The sequence below is a fragment of the Amaranthus tricolor genome, chromosome 3 (assembly GCF_026212465.1).
Source record: "Amaranthus tricolor cultivar Red isolate AtriRed21 chromosome 3, ASM2621246v1, whole genome shotgun sequence".
Classification (NCBI taxonomy): Eukaryota; Viridiplantae; Streptophyta; class Magnoliopsida; order Caryophyllales; family Amaranthaceae; genus Amaranthus; species Amaranthus tricolor.
The window spans coordinates 11,254,576-11,269,304 of NC_080049.1; the positions used below are offsets into that span (position 1 = coordinate 11,254,576).

A 14,729-nucleotide genomic window follows, 5' to 3' on the forward strand; every position below is an offset into this window, starting at 1 on the left:
TGTAATTAACGAAGATCCATTGATTAACTCAAGACAAAATGATACTCCCTCCAATTCAGCACTAACGTCCCATTTGCTTTTTGGATACTATTCATCTCTTATCTTCATTTGTATTTTATTATTAATCTATAAGTTAAAACATAGTCAAGTAGGATCTTATTTTATTCGTTTCATTGCAAGAATTATTCATATCAATTTTTTATAATTTTTAATTATGCATAATTAGAGATATTAAGGATTAAATAAGTGCATTAAATAGAATGCATAAAGCAAATAGAACATTAGTAGTGAATTGAAGGGAGTAATTCGAGCAATTTAATTGATTTCTTTAAATCACCTAAAAAATCAAAATCACCAAATAAATCAGTTATCCACACTTGATAAATGTAATAGTTAAAGTAATAGTTACAATTCACTAGATCTCGAATTAAAATTGTGAGATTTCATCTTTCCAATTTTTCATCATTTTTAGATCATTATTTTCATCATTATGTGCATCGATTATGTTTCTTTGAACTATATTCATTTCCGTTGTGTTATACTCCCTCCTATTCAGGTTATGTGTTTCATTTACTTTTATGGTCAAGTCACCTTAATTGTCTCATTTCTATTTTTGGTATGGGTTTTTGACTTTTATACCTTTAGTAGCTTTATCCTATTTTCAATTATACCCTCCATTACTCATACAAAATTTCCTCCTTTACATTAAAAACCCATAATACCACTCTCTTTCCTACCCTTAGGGTCCCAATTTAAATCTCTTTAAAATTCGTGAAAAGTCAAATGGAACTGCTAAGGTAAATAGGAGGGAGTATTAACAAATAATATGCCTTTTTCTTATATGTTATTCTTTTCTTTATGAATTCTGATAAGTCTTCATGAATTTTGTTAAGTCAGAAATGAAGAAAGGATCAAATAACACCCCAAGTGATGAATTTGCTTGGAAAGACTAAACAGCCCGATAAAAAAAGCATAGTCGAACAGCATGAAGACTCTTACGTCTTTCACATTCCCTCAACTTCTCTTGCGCCTCATCAAAGTCATAGTTGCCAGAAACACATGCCAAAAATGCAGTTGCAAGATAACTACAGTGTACAGCAACAAATAACTATATTGACTTGCATTTGAAAGGAAAAAATGAGCAAAAAACCACTTCTCGCTCTAAGAGTGCACTGTTTTAGAAGAATGTTTAAGAAAAATATTCCACCTAGAATAGCCCACAGAATACCAAGGAAGAAACAGAAATACACTAGATATAAAATAAGTACAAATGAGAGACTTATCCTGATTAAAAAGGTCAATTATTTGTGTCCTGCCATTATCATGGTTAAAGAAGATGAATAAGCTCCAATGCATCAGCCATATTCTACTTTGCACCTGATTCAAAGGTGATGTGAAAGCCTGCAACAAATAAACATCATAAATGTACACAATAAAAAAAAAAAAACCAATTATTTTCACCCCCCACACATAAAAAAGAAAAAAGAAAAACTTATAAGAGCATTGGAGCATGCCTTAGAATCGATTATCTCTTTCAAACGGTTGAGTTCCTCAAGAGCAATGTCTCAGTTTTGCATTAAAATTTCAGCTGCAAGTTTTCCCCACAAGGCACTGAGGCGCCGTTCACTGTTTGTGCAAAGAGCTCGGTACTGATGGAGAAAATCTGCTGCACCAGAATAGTTCCCACATTCAAATTGGAATTTCGCATATTAATACAATGCCTCAATCTGCTCTGGACCTATCTGAATACAAACGAAAATGAAATCTAAGAATATTCCCAGTTACCTACATAAGGACCAAAGGTAAATAAGAATCAATTGGTTTAAGAAACCAAAAATAAATAAACTAAAATTACTGTATAAACAACACCAAATTTGACAATCCCTTATCCCTTTGTCACAAGTAAAGGCCATGAGATGACAGACCAAAATTCACGGCTCAACCAAAGAACAACTTTGTTTCAATTTTCACTTAAGATCCACTATGATTTACATATTTTACACAATAAAGATGCTATATAGTTGCTTAGCCACAATAAGACACAACTAAAAAAAGTTCAAAATTTATTTTGGGCTTCAACCACCGGAATCAATCCTTCTAATGTGGGAGAAAAGACAAAAACCAAGATAGGAAGTAGGTCTTTCACACAAGTTCCTAAGTTCGAGAAAACTCGCATAGGAGCACCTTAGACTAGCACCTTGGCAGGGGATGGGTTAGAGGCCTTGATTGGATAAACGAAGCAATTTCCTAAGGAAAATATTTTGATCTTCATCTTGAAAGCCCATGTATATTTTCTCTATTCTTTTTCTTTTTCCTTATTTACGTTCACTTCATTTTCTTCTTTAATTCTCTTTTCTTCCTTTTTCTTAAATCGACAATGATTTCCATATTTTACACACTAAAGATGTTATATAGTTGCTTAGCCACAATAAGACACAAATAAAAAAAGCTCAAAATTTATTTTGGGCTTCAACCACCGGAATCAATCCTTCTTAATGTGGGAGAAAAGAAAAAAACAAAGATAGGAAGTAGGTCTTTCACACAAGTTCCTAAGTTTGAGAAAACTCGCCTAGGAGCACCTTAGACTAGCACCTTGGCAGGGGATGGGTTGGACGCCTTGATTGGATAAACGATGCAATAATTTGATCTTCATGTTGAAAGCCCGTGTATGTTTTTTCTATTCTTCTTTTTCTTATTCTTTATTTACGTTCAATTCTTTTTCTGATTTATTTCTTTTTTCTTCCTTTTTCTTTATTTCCCTTTTTATACTTTTTGTTGTAATTTTTTGGGGTGTTTTTAATTTATTTTTCTAAGATTAAGGTTGCCTCATACTCAAAGGCTAGGGCTTTCGTCTGGCACCTAGAGCCTAGATTTTTGGGACTCCTAGCGCTTTAGGGTTCCTTACCTCCTATTAATACTAGACAAGTCAAATGACATATTGTCATAAATTATGGCACACTTAGCACTCTCACGGCAATTAAGATATTCAAGGGCATATAAATTCCACATTAGGAAGAGAAAGAATTAAGTGAAAGCTAGATATGGAAGTGTTGCAAGTAGTTTGCAACTTCAATAAAAAGAATAAAGTTAAAGAGGAAGTTTTTCACGGTCAACCATTGCAACCTATTATCAGTAGAAGAATATTAATTATTGATGCCAGTAAGGAAGAATATAGTTAAATGTCCCTAAATTTAAGCTAGATTAAGAACAATACAGCTTAAAAGGTTCCCCAACTAAGGTCTCACTTGTAGGTTGAGTGAGATTAAGTTATCACTTAAAAGCAAACTAAAGGCAGATAACCCATTGAATCCGCCTTTGGAGACCACAGTCCTCAAAACCAAGGGCATTGAGATACTTCATAGTATCATAGTAATAGATATGATTTAGGGAAGAGCTACAATGGATGTCTAATGGTTTTTATCTCTAAAACCACACAAATTTGCTAATTCGAAGAAAAGATCCTTCAATTTTTTTTTCCTTTCCTTCCAACTGAGCTCAACTGCCAAAAAGTTCCTACTTAGTTCTCTCAGGGCAATAAATTTTGTTCATTGGGATACGGCTCAAGAGAACAAGGGCATATGAACAAAAGAATACATGAAACGAGATTAAGTGCTTATAAAACTAGATGTAATTTGCAACTTCCATCTAGATTAATAAAACTAGAAGTAATTTTCAACTTCATAGTTCTCTCAAATGTTGTTGCCTTGTAAAAAAGATCCTGGGGAAAAAAGCTCGTACACTATATATTGTAACTCACTTTTATAGAACTAAATGACAATTTTGGAAGAATTTAGGATTAAATTATCCCATGATTAAGAGCATGACGATTCTCGAGAGTATCCCAACAAATAATTCACTTGTAGACCAAGTACAATTTAGTCCTCATTGAAAAGAAAAACTTTGGGCCAAGTTCCCATTGAAAAGCCATCGGAGAGCATAAGGTTGGCTTATACAATCAAGGATATTGAAGACATTTCATAAAATTGAATAAAGATATCATTTGGGAAGAGGTACAATGTCTAAAGACCTTTTGTCTCTACATTTCACTATTCAATTGCATGATGCTTGGAAGAGAAAGAAAAGATACTTCAGATTTTGTTCTTTGGTGCTGAGTTCCCATTGAAAGGCTATCGGACAGCATAAGGTCGGCTTTTACAATCAAGAGTATTGAAGACATTTCATAATGTTGAATAAATAGATATCATTTGGGGAAGAGGTACAATGTCTATAGACCTTTTCGCTCTACATTTCTTTGTTTCATTGAAGTAGAGAAAAAAAGGTACTTCTAATTTTGTTCTTTGGTGCAATGGAACCCAAGTGACATGAACTAATGCTCATCTAGATCTCTAAAAGGAAATAGAGTCGTCCATTGGTGTATGATACATAGAAGGGTATATGAAGCAAAAACAATATTTTGCTTGCACTTCATCTTAAAAAGTAATCATCAACATAAATAGAACACATATGTACATAATTAAACAGGATTATAAACTAATTATTACAGAAGCCAAAAGAATGCAACATGTTATACAAATAAGACCATAGAAGGTCCACACTGCCACATTACTTAGAGCTACACCCCATCTAAACCCATCAAAATTACAATCTAGTGACCAACAGAAAACAATATACAAAGAGGATACTTCCCAGTAAAATGCTGTTGTTCATAGTGTTTTCCAAAACCCAAGTCTCCAGGGAAAATTTTATATATCCTCTTCACAGAAACAATGTCTCATTTGACAATAAAACAAATAAGAATGAAACAATAACGACAAATATCATCTAAGTTAGTTAAAACATACTTCGTTCTGTCACTTTTTAGGAAGAAAATAATTTTTTGAAATGAATCAAACCATGATAACCTAGCGCTTTTCTCTGATTGTTGATTAAGTTTTTGAAACTATTTCTACTTTTTCTATTCTTTAAGTCAATTTTGTGCCCCGGTGACTTGCAGCTAAAAGGTTTCAGAGGAAGTATTAATTATACGTTCAAAGATAAAATCTATATTGATTCTCAAAAAATGTTTTACGATGACAAGAGAAAAAGGAAGAAAACCTGATAACGTTCATCAAGCATTTGAAGATTATACTGTTTATCAGCACGTAATTCCTGAACTTTATCCTCACTCTGAAGAAAAGCAACCAAAGGAGCAGCACCTTCTTCCAATGCCTTCAACCTCGCAACTATTTCAACTCTCCTATCCACCATATCTACACTCCAAAACATTTCCGATTAAATCAAAAATAAACATAATTTAAAAAAGACTCTAAAATCAAAAAAATTCAAAAGAAAACCTTGAGAAACATCATCAAGGCGGTAAAGGCTCTTGTGGATGTCCATGGCATAATCGACCATGTTAGTATTGTTAAGAAGCTCGATCTTAGCCTTGAGAAGTTGTTCCTCAGGGTAAAATTGACGTTCTTGAAGAAATTCGAGTAAAGGAAATACGAGATGGCGATCGAGATGCGGCGATATTCTCGGCGTTAAATCGTAGTTCGCCATTGTTGCTGCTTGCGGATGCTGCTGTTGTTGATGTCTAGGGTTTTTTCTACCTTACTATTTACTCGCACTCGATGATAAGTCTCCCCGGTCGCAAAACGTTGATTTAAGAAACAAATATGAGTAGTATATATCTAAGTTGCACTAAAACGGACACTAACACAGACACGGACACGACACGGGTACGGGAAAACGCCAACTTAAAAATGGCGGACACGGGGACACGAAAATGGTAATATAATAAATATATCAAATTAAAGATAATTTTACAATCTTTCATTAGATATATGTAAATAAACACTTTAAAAACATAAAACTCACATAAAATGCAAATAAGTACCAAATAAACAACATGAATATTTAAAAATAGTCGTACAAACCAAATCAAAAAAAAATAAAAATAAATAGGTAAATTTAAGATTTAAAAATCAAGATTAACATATAACACATTAACAATTTAACATTAACAAATAACAATTAACAAATATTCAAAGAGGATATACAAAAAAATGACGAACAACATTTCAATTTTTCAAAATTCAAATTACAAACTTTTCAAGATTAAGAATTTAAGATTAACACTAAGATTAAAGATTAGAACAAGATTAATATTAGGATTTAGGATAAAGAGTGAAAATACCTTAAACAAAATCAAAAAATTTCAATTTTGGTTTCAATTTTTTTATTTTTATTTTTTTTTAAAAAAACTTGTCCTTGACTGCTTGCGTGTCCCTTGTCGTGTCCTTGTGGTGTCCGTGTGTTCGGAAAAATATTAAAATATTGGACACTTCATTTGGCGTGTCAGACACGGATTTTTGCGTGTCTGTCGCGTGTCCGTGTCCGACACGTGTCCAACACAAAACACGCCAATTCAGAAACGTGTCCGTGTATTCCAGTCAACTACTACTCCACATTATTTTTTAAAAAACAATCGATTTCTATTTTTTCACTCTTCCCTTAATACTTGTGTCAACATTATCGGTGAATTCTCCATCATTTTCAAGTCCCAACATTCTTTGCTTTTCTATTCATCTTCCCCCCAAAATTTATTACTATTGAATTTTCTTAATACTATCTTCTAGAATATTTCTTATAATGAAATTCAAATTATACCATTTAGATCACAAGATTACAGATCTCAATCTTATAATTTCTAGATTTTAAATTTTATTCAAACTTAACGGAGTTGGAGAGGGAATTGAGATTTGAGAGGGAGGGAAATGAAATCCAGATTTCCAGTGGGCCAGTACAATGCGTGACCTTTGGGCTTTGAGTAAGTGAGGAGTTTATTTCTTTATTTTCAGCTTTTTTTATTTTTTTTTTAAATAAGACACGTGTCCCTTGCCGTGTCCGTTGCGTGTCCTTGCCGTGTCCGTTGCGTGTCCTTGCCGTGTCCACGTGTCCGAAAAAACATTAAAAAATTGGACACTTCATTTGGCGTGTCGGACACGGATTTTCGCGTGTCCGTGTCCGACACGTGTCGGACACGCGACACGTCAGTTGCCAGCCGTGTCCGTGTTTCGCAGGTATATATTACAATCATATCATACAATCCAATAAAGAGATTGTAAAATTTCATGTCATTCACAATAGAGATTTGCCACATTAAATAATTCTTATCAAAATGAACATCAACTTATTCATTAATATATGAATAGTATATCACAATTAGATTTATTATTTTAAATTTTCTGGGAATGTATGTTTTCATTTTTATGTTGAAGTATTTGCTAATTAATAAAGATTATTTTTTAATATTTTAATTTCTATACATCAAGAAACAAATGATACATGATAATCAAAAAATATTTTGAGAATGATAAGAATCATTATGATAACATTGTTGGATGATTACTCAGATTTGTCTTAAAAAATATGAGAACTTTAATTTATACTTATATTCACAGCTAGAATTTTTTCATTAAAAACACTATAAATTCTAAAATTTATATTTATATACTATATTTTTCTACAAACAACTTCATGCTTTGCACGAGTTTCTATACTAGTATACTAATAAAAATGTTGAAAAATGAAAATTTTCATTCTTAGGGAGCCTTGACAAATGAAATTATTTTAGTAGATGATAGTTGATTGATTATATTTACCTAATTTAGAATCTAATTTTTATAAATTGGAATATACAAATAAAAATGCTGGAAAATAACAAATGTCATTCTTAGGGAGCCTAATATTTACCTAATTTAGAATCTGATTTTTTTAAATTGGAATTAAATTAGGTAAAATGTTTATATAATTTATTATAGCAATTTTATATAACCTACAATTATTTGATATATTTGACAAAACTTTTTTTATTAGGTACTTTTTGGAAAAATTATTTTTTATTAGGTACTTTTTGACACTTTTTCCTTAATTGATGCATAAGTGATGTATTTGGTAAATAATTTATTTTAGAAAATCAATATTTGATTTTTGCATTTAAAAATTCACGTATTCATAAATTTAATTACGATAATATATATTTGTGTTTCAGTTGGAAATTGAACAATCGACACACTCTATAGAGTTAAAGGAGAGTGTCTTTTTAAAGTCCACGATTAGTATGAATTGATGGGGAAGGTGTTGAGTTCTGCGAAACACGGACACGGCAGTCAACTGACGTGTCGCGTGTTCGACACGTGTCGGACACGGACACGCGACGGACACGCGAAAATCCGTGTCCGACACGCCAAATGAAGTGTCCAATTTTTTAATATTTTTCCAGACACGTGGACACGGCAAGGACACGCGATGGACACGGCAAGGGACACGGCAAGGGACATGTGTGTTATTTAAAAAAAAATTGAAAAAGCTGAAAATAAACTCCTCAGTTACTCAAAGGTCCCCGTGTTCCAAAATTCATGGGTAGCATTTGCTACCTAAGGTTATATTGTAGATCCGCCATTGCCTGCTGTTGGTGGCTGCTGCCGGCTGTGGGGGAGGAGGTGTAGCTGGCGGATGCAGGCTGCTCGTGGGGGCTCGACCGTGGCTGTTGCCTGCTAGAGTGAAGGAGGGGTGGCTTCACAGGGAGAAGAGGAAGAGAGAAAGAAGAACAGGGAGAGGAGGCGTGTGAATCTGATGTTAGGGAAGGGTTTTGGTCTCCCATAAAAAACCCTAACTCATTTGTTATTTTATTTATCTATATTCTTGATTAACTCTCTCACAACAACTCACATTTGCTTTGTTCATACATTTTTTTTAATACGATTATAATCATATAATTCTAATCTCTTTATTTGAGTAATTGCAATTTATTTTTAATATAAAAGTGTTAATATTTATATTCCTATATGAAAGAAATTTATTAAAACTAATTTAAATAATTTAATATATAATTATAAAATCTCCAAAAGTTATTTAAAAGATTAAATAATAACTTTGTAAAATCTCAGCGTGTTACATTTAAAAAGAGAGTTTAAATATATTATCTTTGTCCTTAAAAAGTTTTCATTTGTCATATTGAGCGTTCCGTTACCTCATATATGGATGATGTGTGATGATCAAAGTTAAATTTACCTATTTATTTGGTTTTCATTGATTTGGTTTGTATGACTATTTTTAAACACTCATGTTGTTTATTTGGTACTTATTTGCATTTTTTGTGAGTTTTATGTTTTTAAAGTGTTTATTTACATATATCAAATGAAAGATTGTAAAATTATCTTCAATTTGATATATTTATTATATTACCATTTACGTGTCCCTGTGTCCGTTTTAGGGAAAAGTGTCAAAAAGTACCTAATAATTTTTTTTCCAAAAAGTACCTAATAATAAACTTTTATCAAAAAATACCTAACAAAATTTCTTCTTTTCTAAAGAGTACCAAGTAAATTCCTTCAGTTGACCGTTAAATATAACGGTTAATTGGTCAAAATAAAAAATTCTTCTTCCTCATCTTTAATTTCTTTACCAATTTAACTTCGATTTGAGTGAAAAGTAGAGGAAGAAGAGTGAGAAAGTTGAATTGGAAAAGAAATTGAAGATGAGGAAGAATAATTTTTTATTTTCGCCAGTCAACCGTTATATTTGACGGTCAACTGAAGGAAAACGTTAATTTGTACTCTTTGGAAAAGAAAAAATTTTGTTAGGTATTTTTTGACAAAACTTTTTTTATTAGGTACTTTTTGGAAAAATTATTTTTTATTAGGTACTTTTTGACACTTTTTCCTTAATTGATGCATAAGTGATGTATTTGGTAAATAATTTATTTTAGAAAATCAATATTTGATTTTTGCATTTAAAAATTCACGTATTCATAAGTTTAATTACGATAATATATATTTGTGTTTCAGTTGGAAATTGAACAATCGACACACTCTATAGAGTTAAAGGAGAGTGTCTTTTTAAGTCCACGATTAGTATGAATTGATGAGGAAGGTGTTGAGTTGCTATCTAGAATGTCCTGAGTTTTATCATGCACAAGTGAGCAAACGAGGGCCGAAGAAGGGTTCTCCAGGGGACCTCCTCTAAGGTAAAGTTAGTAAGTATGGTTACCTAACCTTTGTAACAGGAGCAACAATCTAAAAACATAAATTAACATTTAATAATAATATTTAATACAAGAATATTGCGGAAGTCTCAAAATGCCAAACAGTTAAAAACTTTAAATCTTAAAAACTGAAACTGTTTAAAACAAAAGTAAATATTACATCTGATAAGAAATATTGTTTGCTAAAAATGAAAAAATACATAATCATCAAGTCATCAATAAAGATACAAAAAGCAGCTCAATTCTCGATAAATAGTAATTGATGCGGCCTGGATCGGAACCTGAACTAAATCCTGCAAAATACTGCCATCCATGATACGGATGACAGCCGATTGAATCGGTCAGAGCTTAACGCCGAACATAACTTCCTATCCAGCTCAAAATATGAAAATTATACGCTACATTTACAAAATAATAATTTAGTACGAACTTATAATTAATTAACATCACTGTATACTTTTACCATATTCTTTCTGTTACATTAAAATACCATTCTCAATCCTGACAGAAGTACGTTACTGCCACTTATACAATTCGGTAATCTTAACACTTAAGTAAGTTCATTTGGTTAATACTCATAACCGTATCATGCATCATAGCATCAATACTAATTAAGTTTATCACTGATCAATAAGCACATCAATACGACACCTTATATATGTAAGGGTTTGGTTAGGTGAGGACCGTAGTCCTAAACCCTAACTGTGGTGGGAGTCGTCAACTCCAATACAATTTGTGCTCGAGCTTTTCAAGATAGGTAGCTAACCTCCTTTCTTACACCGCATTTTACGTGCCAGCCAACACGGGCGCCGGGATTTTACATGTCGGTCCATGGTTCGACATTACCTTACTATCAGGGTCATTCAATCAATATTCATTCACACAAGTACATCACATTTTATTACTACAATTTGACATTGACTTTAACTTTGATCAACTTAGGTGATAACCTCTTTTATTTAATAAAATTCTAAATCATAACGTAAAATTAACCTTTATGTCTTAATACATTCATTTTAAATTTTTACACATTAAATTTTATTTATAACTTTATTTTTATTAGCTCGCTAAATTCACACTAGTAACTTAATATTCTATCAATACTCTCCAAATTAATATTTTCCACAGGTAGCTACTAAAATCTATCTCTTTTTTTAAATAAGTTCCCAAAATCAACATTTTTAACTTTACAATAAATAAAACTTTATTCTCTTCAAAAAAAATTAAATATTCTCATTAAAATTTAAGTTAAAATTGCATCATTTGGATAAGTTTTTCAAAATTCTACAAGTTCACCAAAAATCAATATTTCAAGTTTAGAAAAATAAGTAAACTTATTAGGTTTGCAAAAATCAACATTCTAGTTGTAAAACAAATAAAACTTATAATTTCACAAAAAATCAATATTTCTAGTTTGAAAAACAAGTCAAACTTATAATTTTCACAAAAGTCAATATTTCTAATTATAAAACAAGTAAAAGTTGTAATTTCACAAAGTCAATATATCACACATGGTTTAAGCGGCAAGTTTACTAAAAATACTTTTACATCATTTTACATAAATTTTGGTCAAATAGTTAGCAAATAAAATATTTTGTACTAAATAGTGGTTAAAAGTTACTTTACTTCAATATTTAATAACTTATAAAAATTTCTCAAAAATATCTTTTTAAATTGTTATCTTATTATTATCACAAAAATGGTTGTAATAATTTAAAATAGTAAATCAAACTCTTTTATTTTTATTATTATATGATAGTAGTTGAATGGCCTATGAGTATTTTGGGCCCTTTTCACATAAAAAGAATGACTTAATTTAATTTATCATACTAAATCCTAAATTTAAATAATTAACATAACCACTTACAAAATAAAAACTTTTCGCAATAACATAGAAATTTTCTATAACTTTAAGAATAAACTTAAATCTCAAAATAAAGTATAATAACAATATTCTTAATATAATCATACTTAGTAAAATACATTCATAAAATAACTTACTACCTTATAAACTAATTTGAAGGCTAATATAAACATATTAATAAAAATTCTAACATAAGAAAATAAACTGTAAGGATGGTTAAGGGGCGGGTGTAAAAGGGGTTTAGCCAGACCAAAACCCCGACCTTTTTAATTTTTGCAAATCCAGATCCAGACCTAGACCCGAACCCTAAGGGTACAAAAATTTCAGACCAGACCCATTCCCTCCGAATTTAATAGGTTTAGGGTCCTTAATGAGTCCTTACTCCATAATGGGTCTAAAATAATTATAAAAATATACAAATATAAATATAAAGAAAAAAAAAGGGGGAAATGGAAAGGTGATAGAAAACAAATAGTTAATTTAATTATTATAAGGGTCCGAGTCCGGGTCCAAGGATTAGGACCCGGACCCAGACCCGTCAATTATTTTTTAGACTCATATTCGATCCCAATCAGATGGGTTTCAAAAAATAAGACCCAGACTCTTAAAAAAGGATGAATGTGCTGTTGTATCTGGGCTCAGAAAATCGAAGAGAATCATGATCTTGGAGGGGAAAACCACATAAATTTTCCCTGTTTCGTTGGTGTATCTGTGCTTACCTGACTTTAAATGAACTGCCTATTTTGGAATATTCGTGGTATAGGTATAGGCGAGAAAATTGTACCTATTAGATCTTTAGTCGAAAAAAAGAAAGTTACCTTCATGGGTCTTGCGGAAACTAAACACAAGAGATCTGTGCAAAATAGGTTGAAGAGGATGTGGGGTAACGATGACTATGATTTTTGTGAAGTTTATGCTTCTGAGACGAACGGGGGCGGAGTGATCGCTGTGTGGGATAAACAAACTTTCATTGCCTCAAGTAAACACATGGGAAGTCGATGGATCCTTATTGAAGGGTGTATTAACTCATATAATTTTGAATGTCGTGTGGGTGTCATTTATGGGCATAATGATAGAATGGGAAGATGCGCTATGTTTGAAGAGATTAAACAGAGAGTGGTCAGTATCAACAAACCAATCCTGATGCTTGGTGACTTCAATGTCACATTACACGCAGGGGAAAGAACCGGATCTTACAGATGCGACCGTAGCATGAATGATTTCTCGGAATGGATTACAGACTTGAGACTACTTGATTTACCCTTACATGGACTGAAATTTACCTGGAGAAGGAATGAATCAAAAAGCAGACTGGATAAAGCTCTATGTTGTCACACATGGCTGAGATCCTTCCCACATCTGAGGCTACAGGGCCTGAATAGAAGCTTCTCCGATCATAACCCTCTTCTCATATCAATGGAAGATTGCATAAACTAGGGTCAAAAACCCTTCAGGTGCTACGACGCCTGGTTCTTGAATCCGAACTTTAAAGGCTTCCTGATTAATGAATGGCGCAACATCCCGAATGTGCCCCTACACAACAAACTGAAGATACTCAAAACCCCCCTCAAAGCTTGGCGGTCAGCAAATTTTGACTGTATGGATAACAAAATTGCAGATTTTGAAGTTGTGATCCATGATCTTGAACAAAAAAGTGATAACAGAATGCTAGATACTATGGAAAAGGCCAGACTGAATGCAGCCAATAGCTTCCTCCATCAGTGGCTCATCAGAAGAGAAAGAATATGGAGACAAAGAGCTCGATCATACGGCTTCAAACTAAAAGATCACAATTCAAAATTCTTTCTTGCCGCCACTCTTTACAAAAAAAAAGAAGAAAGAGATTAGCCAGTTAAAAATCAACGGCAGGACAATTCGAGGGGTGGCAAATCTAAAAAAAGAAACCAGAAATTATTTTGCCCAGAGATTTGCTCAAGAGCATGTCCCAAATTTTGACTTCAATATGGAAAACCACCCGAAAATCACTGAAGCACAAACAATCTTCCTAGAATCAACCCCTTCGAGAGAAGAAGTAAAAGCAGCAGTCTGGGCATGCGGGATTGACAAAGCTCCGGGTTTCGATGGCTTTAATTTCAAATTCATCAGGGAAATGTGGGAAGAAATCTACGCATCTGTTATGGACTTTTTCATTGGGGGCCAGTCGATACGACATCTGAATATCACCTAGGTTACATTGATACCAAAGGTGGAAAACCCCACATCCATTGAGGAGTTTAAGCCAATCAGTATGGTGGGTGCCATCTACAAGATTATTGCCAAAATTATATCCTCCCGCCTCAAAGAGGTCATTGCCCCTCTCATTGATGAATAACAAAGTGCTTTCATCGGGAACAGACAGATACTGGATAGAGTGTTGATTGCAAATGAATCCCTGCGTTGGTTGAGGAAAAAGAAAATCCATGGAACCTTGATCAAACTCGATTTTCAAAAGGCATATGACTCTGTGAACTGGGAATTTTTGGAACTCGTCATGGAAAAGCTTGGCTTCGGGCGGAAATGGATCGGATGGATTATGAAGTGTGTGTGCTCTGCCTCCATGTCCATTATTCTAAACGGCACACCTCTTAAACCATTCAATATGGAAAAAGGGCTGAGGCAAGGGGACCCCCTGTCACCGTATCTCTTCATCCTGGTTAGTGAAGGACTAGTTAGCATCTGCATAAAGCACATGAGTTGAACTTGATTGAGGCGGTGAGCATTGGAAAAGCAAAGGTAAACCTGAAACTACTCCAATTTGCTGATGATACCCTTATCTTCGCTCCAAAAAATTCCTCATGCATTACTAATTACTTCAGAATTTTAGAGTCTTTGCTTTGATGTCGGGTTTGAGTCTTAATTACAGCAAATCTTCCT

At 32.8% G+C, this 14,729-nt stretch overlaps 1 protein-coding gene and 1 pseudogene across 1 annotated transcript; one reads left to right on the plus strand and one right to left on the minus strand.

The window, feature by feature from the left end:
* Positions 1-1,138: 1,138 nt before the first annotated feature.
* On the minus strand, positions 1,139-5,587 carry LOC130807344 (eukaryotic translation initiation factor 3 subunit E-like; annotated as a pseudogene).
* Positions 5,588-12,584: 6,997 nt separating this feature from the next.
* Positions 12,585-13,703, plus strand: LOC130808348 (uncharacterized). Its single transcript, XM_057673825.1, has 2 exons — positions 12,585-13,182; positions 13,348-13,703. The coding sequence occupies exons 1-2, from the start codon at positions 12,585-12,587 to the stop codon at positions 13,701-13,703; spliced, it is 954 nt and encodes a 317-aa protein (XP_057529808.1).
* The last annotated feature ends 1,026 nt before the right edge of the window (positions 13,704-14,729 follow it).